This window comes from Phycomyces blakesleeanus (assembly GCF_001638985.1).
Source record: "Phycomyces blakesleeanus NRRL 1555(-) unplaced genomic scaffold PHYBLscaffold_58, whole genome shotgun sequence".
NCBI classification, from domain to species: Eukaryota; Fungi; Mucoromycota; class Mucoromycetes; order Mucorales; family Phycomycetaceae; genus Phycomyces; species Phycomyces blakesleeanus.
Genome location: NW_017265182.1, coordinates 1 through 7,252, shown reverse-complemented (window position 1 = coordinate 7,252; position 7,252 = coordinate 1). Strand labels below are relative to the sequence as shown.

The 7,252-nt window shown below is 38.7% G+C and overlaps 2 protein-coding genes across 2 annotated transcripts; both read right to left on the bottom strand.

The window, feature by feature from the left end:
- Window positions 1-183: 183 nt before the first annotated feature.
- PHYBLDRAFT_160903 (hypothetical protein) lies at window positions 184-1,127 on the bottom strand. Its single transcript, XM_018434297.1, has 4 exons — window positions 960-1,127; window positions 524-891; window positions 370-438; window positions 184-255 (listed from the first exon to the last, which is right to left on the bottom strand). Exons 1-2 carry the CDS (start codon window positions 1,102-1,104, stop codon window positions 881-883), a joined length of 156 nt encoding a protein of 51 aa, XP_018283134.1. The 5' UTR covers window positions 1,105-1,127; the 3' UTR covers window positions 184-255; window positions 370-438; window positions 524-880.
- A 527-nt stretch (window positions 1,128-1,654) lies between these two features.
- Window positions 1,655-2,367, bottom strand: PHYBLDRAFT_160902 (hypothetical protein). The gene has a single exon (XM_018434296.1). It carries the CDS (start codon window positions 2,072-2,074, stop codon window positions 1,751-1,753), a length of 324 nt encoding a protein of 107 aa, XP_018283133.1. The 5' UTR covers window positions 2,075-2,367; the 3' UTR covers window positions 1,655-1,750.
- Between the last annotated feature and the right edge of the window lie 4,885 nt (window positions 2,368-7,252).

The following is a 7,252-nucleotide window of genomic DNA, read 5'->3' as shown; positions in this document are numbered from 1 at the left end:
TGGTAGTTGGTGGTTGTTACAAACAATTGCTTTATTCAACATGTGATAATCGATACACATCCCCATAGTACCGTATTTCTTCTTTTAAAAACAACACTGGCGCTCCCCGACGTGACGCACTAAGCCTAATTAGCCAAGGTCAAAAAGTTCTTTGATCTGACACTTGAGCTCGTCCATATCTAGGAGACTCCTCTTGAATGAGGTTTGGTTGATCGGTCTTGGATCCACGGTATGGAATGCATACTGTACAACACGGTAGGGTGGAACATCTAGAAGTTCATCTCTAAATACGCCAGGAGTTCTTTTGGCCAGGTCACTCCAATCTGAGTTGTTCATATTGCTAACCGTGTCATCTTTGACGTGTAATAGAAAACTGTCTGCGCCAGTGTTCTTCATCGACTTACTTCCTTGTCTGTGAGAAACAAGGTGGTTCAAATGGTGTGTACTGTCTCGTGTGTTTTGCGATTTGACGACGAATTCCTTGGATTCTTTATATAACTTTCAACTGTCATTGAACCAGCAGGAAATTTGCTGTGCTTGCTGGAACAAGGTTTGGAGTGGTATCAAGTCAAATTTCACTGGGAACATATAAGCTTCGATTGAGTCTGTATATGCATTGAACGAAATAGACATGGTAATCTTCTTGGTGATTGATACTTTGTGACCACCAGCTGTCTCCGCTATTTGATCGCGGACTTGAACCACATGGTTTGCTTGCTTAATGAGTGCTGGTGTCACAAAGGTTACGCTTCCGCCACTGTCTATTAGTATGGAGATATGCTTTCCTTCATATATGGCATCATGTAGTGACTATTATGTGTTAATGGTAGCATTAAGTTGCTCTAAGTGCATTAAGTCTTAATTACAAGTGGAATGGTCATCAAAATATTGGTAAGACAAAGCTTTATTAGTATGTTCGTTATAGTTAACACTATTATAATCATTTACATTCCTGTTAGAGTGGGAATCTTGATCCTCACACAACTGATTACCCTTTAATTCAGTTGTGTGGAATGATAGGGAATTACATCCTTGGGCCTTGGCGCATCTTTCGTCTAATTGGCGGGTGGTAGCAATACGGTCTGGGCATCTTGCTGGTGCCATTTAATATCGGAGCGGTTGGCGGAGCTTCGCCTGTTCTATTGGCCTGAGCGTCCACAATAATTGGTCCGCATGGACCCCCTCCCCTACATAGAATCAAGGTCCATGGGAATAGGTTCATCATCACGGAAATATTGTGGAATAGGATCAGGACGTGCCAGGCGAGCAGAACAACACTCGATTTTGTATCCAAGGGCTGTGCGTGCAGTCTCACCAACGTCCAAAGGCTCACAAAAATGAACCTGACCACGGGTTTCAGGGCGTAAACCATCAACAAATCAGTAAAACGCTTCATCCTTGGCCATGGACAGGATTACCATGTGGAGATTATAGTAAGTGCTGATATAGTTGTTGACAGACCTTTTCTGGCGCAAAGAACGAATGCGATTACGGGAATTCTGGGTAACATGGATTTGATGGGATGCAAATTGCCATTAAGCAAGTGTGTAAACCTGTGCGAATCCGAAGCTCTGGTAACATTGTCTTCCATGCGGCACCACCAGGCATTGGCACAATTACAAAGAAGAGTAATATAATAGGAGGTCCAACTGTCATATTCTATGCGATGTAGTTCAGCAAAACGTTCCACAGAACAAACCCAGCCATAAATATTGTTGAAAGAACGAGCACTGCGATAAAAGTCTGGGCGTTATATACGGACAGACATAAACAGGGAAATATTGATGTGCGCAGAAATTGGGGCAGCATAAAGAGAAGGTAGCTGCGAGTCATGAAGAGCAGTAGTGAAGGTGACAATTAACTCGGGTATATTCATGGCACCAGGATCAGCATGGTCAGCATGGTCAGCATGGTCAGCATGGTCAACAGGGACATGTGTATCACTCATGGGTAAAGAGTTTGGAGCAGGTACGTAAACTGGGATACTCTGGAGCAGGGAGTGTAGAAACATATACACTAGAAAATTCGAAAACGATGTTTCTGCCTTGAGTATCCCAAAAAGCGACATGAGCATGAGTAGAACGGATACACTGTTTTTCAGGAATATGGGGTACAGTACAGCAAGCAAGGTATGAACTCATTCTTCAATTTCAAGTTTATTTTTTATTTTCTTTTTATTTTTTCATTTGAGCGTCAGTAAAGTGGGCGCTTTTCTGGTAAGAGAAATCGCTTATTCAGCTACCAATTGTCAAGTCTCGATCTGATTTCTTTTTCTGGCACCTTTAACTAAGTCGCCTAATCAATACCACTGGGGGATTATCAAGTTTATGAATAGTTTTCAGATAAGAATAAAAATACTTTTTTATTAAATACATTTCTTGCTTATTTATACAAAACGATTGTTAATTTCTGGATATGAAAAAAAAAAGAAATAGCTACAATAAAAGGTCTTAGATTATGAATATACACTAATATCTCTATAAGTATATTTGTCATCTTTAACATCTAAGAGTATCTGCAGTAGTTAAATTTCATAAATCATTAAATATACATTAACAGTTTAAACTATCTTGATCATTTTAAATTATTATCTTTTTCTCTTTGTTTCCTTTAAATCCCTTTGTTATAACAAGTAAAAGCCTATCGCAGTAAACAGCAAATCTTACACAGAATATGTTCACTACGAAGCCAATAGCCTTGAGGCCATTAACTAATTTCATTATATATATAGAGGTGAATAAAATTACCAATGAAGAAAAGTCAGCTTCATACAGTGTTATATTTTGAACAATATTTTAATCTAAAAATATCAACCATTACTGATTGCTTCCATGTTGCGATTTTGGTCTCGGATGTCAACTCTAGCACTTTAATATAACATATCAGTATAGCAAATCAGATAAAGGATACAAAACAGTTTTTGTTATATTTGATGTAGGTTGTCTTATATACTTTTTGAAACAATTATTTATCTTTGGTTACACTCCAGAAGCGTCTAGTAATAATACATATCTATAAAGTTACAAAGTGAAGAGTAGTCATTCTAGTTCCTGCTTCTTCTGTAATAAGAAGTCGCTAGAAATTGTATCACCAAAACTAAGCACGACAACTTTGAGCATCACTTATTTTATCGTGCCTGAATTCTTGTTAGCCAATCAGAACAACAATTACACAATATCCTCTTTTGAGAATAACGATCAACATGATTCACTTTTGCTCACAAAATAATTAGAAAACATATAGCTTAACAAAAAAGTATAATATAAGCCAAAACAGACATTTACAATGGCTGAGTAGGTTTAGAAAAGATGTGAACGAAAAAAAATCATTCAATAAACGTTATTTATCTTTCTGTCATATTTCTATTCTTGTTTATTTTAGCTTACGATCCCCAGCAGGTTTGACAGTTTTTGGCTGTGTTATGGCATTTGAAAAACAACCCAGCTCGAAAGCGACAATGCTACCTGGAGAGACTGAACTAAAAAAATTCGATGGGATTTGGTGTGATACCATCTGCATTGCTTCAAATTGTTTGGTTTATGCAAAATCCAGCTGTATAAAAGCATATGATTATACAACGCTCTGGTATAACAAGTTGATCGTAGTAATTATATGTGTGATATATATATATACCACAATTGAGTGAAATACAAGCCCATAAACAAGAACGGATACTGCAATTGCCAATGAGACAGGCAAGGGCACATTTCAGGGATGTAACACACGCCAGTCACTAGTACACTTCACACTGCTTCAGGGACAACCAACCATTAATGGATGAATATTTTAAATTAGGAAACCGAATATCCATATAAGCAGTTATAATCATATTTCTTAAATAAACCATACTATTACAATGTCTATTATTCTCTTTTCACATCTTATTCGTATATCTCAATCTGAGCCAGACGGATCAATTCTGATTAACATTTCAGTCAACCGGAACGATTCAGGTTAACTTTCTAGCCAAACTGGTAACAACTACTTAACATTCAAGTAAAAAAAAAAACTTTCGGTTAACATTTAAGCCAAGCTAGTAACGACCAGTTAATATTTAAGCCAAACCGGTAGAAACTGGTTATTTTTTAAGCCAAACTGGTAACAACTGGTTAACGGTTGAGTAAACTGGTGACGACTAGTTAACACTTTAACCAAACTGGTAAGGACTGGTTAACGGTTAAGCCAACTGGTAACGACTGATTACTACTTTAGCCAAACTGGTGACGATTGGTTAACATTTTAGCTAAACTGGTAACGACTGGTTAACGGTTAAGCTAAACAAGTAGCGACCGATTAACACTTTAGCCAAACTGGTAACAACTGGTTAACGGTTAAGCCAACTGGTGACGATTGGTTAACATTTTAGCCAAACTGGTAACGACTAGTTAACGGTTAAGCCAAACTGGTAGCGACCGATTAACATTTTAGCCAAACTGGTAGCAACTGGTTAATGGTTAAGCTAAACTGGTGACGACTGGTTAACACTTTAGCCAAACTGGTAACAACTGGTTAACGGTTAAGCCAACTGGTGACGATTGGTTAACATTTTAGCCAAACTGGTAACGACTAGTTAACGGTTAAGCCAAACTGGTAGCGACCGATTAACATTTTAGCCAAACTGGTAGCAACTGGTTAATGGTTAAGCCAAACTGGTAGCGACCGATTAACATTTTAGCCAAACTGGTAACGACTGGTTAACGGTTAAGCCAACTGGTGACGACTGGTTAACATTTTAGCCAAACTGGTGGCAACTGGTTAACGGTTAAGCTAAACTGGTGACGACTGGTTAACGGTTAAGCTAAACTGGTAGCGACCGATTAACATTTTAGCCAAACTGGTAGCAACTGGTTAACGGTTAAGCCAAACTGGTAGCGACCGATTAACATTTTAGCCAAACTGGTAACGACTGGTTAACGGTTAAGCCAACTGGTGACGATTGGTTAACATTTTACCCAAACTGGTAACGACTGGTTAACAGTTAAGCCAAACTGGTAGCGACCGATTAACATTTTAGCCAAACTGGTAGCAACTAGTTAACGGTTAAGCCAAACTGGTAGCGACCGATTAACATTTTAGCCAAACTGGTAACGACTGGTTAACGGTTAAGCCAACTGGTGACGACTGGTTAACATTTTAGCCAAACTGGTGGCAACTGGTTAACGGTTAAGCTAAACTGGTGACGACTGGTTAACGGTTAAGCTAAACTGGTAGCGACCGATTAACATTTTAGCCAAACTGGTAACGACTGGTTAACGGTTAAGCCAACTGGTGACGACTGGTTAACATTTTAGCCAAACTGGTGGCAACTGGTTAACGGTTAAGCTAAACTGGTGACGACTGGTTAACGGTTAAGCCAAACTGGTAGCGACCGATTAACATTTTAGCCAAACTGGTAACAACTGGTTAACGGTTAAGCCAACTGGTGACGATTGGTTAACATTTTACCCAAACTGGTAACGACTGGTTAACGGTTAAGCCAAACTGGTAGCGACCGATTAACATTTTAGCCAAACTGGTAGCAACTGGTTAACGGTTAAGCCAAACTGGTAGCGACCGATTAACATTTTAGCCAAACTGGTAACGACTGGTTAACGGTTAAGCCAACTGGTGACGACTGGTTAACATTTTAGCCAAACTGGTGGCAACTGGTTAACGGTTAAGCTAAACTGGTGACGACTGGTTAACGGTTAAGCTAAACTGGTAGCGACCGATTAACATTTTAGCCAAACTGGTAGCAACTGGTTAACGGTTGAGCTAACTGGTGTCGACTGGTTAACATTCAAGTCAAACTTGTGTCAACTGGTTAGTATTTAAGCCAAAAAAATTAATTCTGGTAAAGATTTAAGCCAACTGGCAAAAACCAGTTAAAATTTAACCTCAACTTGTATTAACCGGTCTGAGGGCGAACCGTTTGAACCAATTCGTTTCCTTATTTGGAACAAGTTGAATTATTATTTTAATTTCACTCTTAATTATTCAATCTCAGAAAAAAAAAGTTGAAAAGTGTAAGTAAGCGTTTTTAACCTTTGGCGGGATTACTAATGACCCCCCTATTATATGTATGAGAAGGATGATTGAAGTCTCAATAACAATTAATTTTGGAATTGTTTCAAAAATCTTTTTCAGAGAGTACTATGCGTGGGGTATATCTTTCCCAAGGTTGCCTGGCGCCTCTTTTGCTCGGATCAGTAGAGATTTTATTCTTTAATAAAAAAGTCTGCTGGTCTCCCGACGCATATTTCGAACCATATACTTTTGCTTCGGCGGATTTTTGGGAACATTTGTTGGGGGGTAGACTTGGTTCTGCTAATAATCTACATATCCAATTTATTGGATTTGTACCAGGGAAATAATGGCTCATTAAATGAGCTATTATCTACATGTCAAAGCATTACTACTTGGATAGCCGTGGTAATTATAGAGCTGATATGTGCAATAAAAGCCTCGACTTCGGAAGGGGTGCACTTATTAGGTAAAAGCCAATCCGGTCTTAAGGCCAGTTTCTTGGTGGTTCATAATAATAAAATGCTGATCGGATGGCCTTGTGCTGGGAAGGCTCATTCGATTTTCTGCCCTATCAGGTTAAGATTGTAAGATATAAGCTTACATTGTCTACCACGGGTAATGGTGAATTAGGGTTCGATTCCAAAGAGAAAGGCTGAAACTAAAAGGAGTTGACGGAAGGGCACCACAAGGAGTGGGGCCTGCGGTTAATTTGACCCAAAACAGGGACACTCAATGGCATTGAGATACCCTTAGATGTTTTGGGTTGAATGCGCGCTACACTGACATAGTCAATGAGTCTACAACCTTGAGTAGTACTTTTAAACTATGTTGTGCTGGGAATTGAGCTTGGTAACAATGTTATCTATAGTTCAGCGTTTACGTTGTTCTAATAGTCTAACAAAATTATGTGAAACGTCTTGTATCTTGGGATTTAAAGATAGCTTGGCATTGAAATGTCGAGCTGATCCGTAAACAGACCCGTCTAAAGCGGGTCTCATCAGATGCTACTGAAGAACTGAATCTAGTTGAACTACTAGAAGTTAAACATGACCGCAAGGTTGAAAAGCAAGCTGTTTATTCAAGCTCTTTGATTATTGATAGAGCAAAATCAGTATTTATATACTGAAATATTCATCTTAATGAAATTCCCCATTGAGCTGAAACATTCAGTCAGTGGAAGAAAAGAAAAGAATATTGTTGATGATAGCGGACAAGCTTTATAAAAATTACCAAAGGCTATAAATGC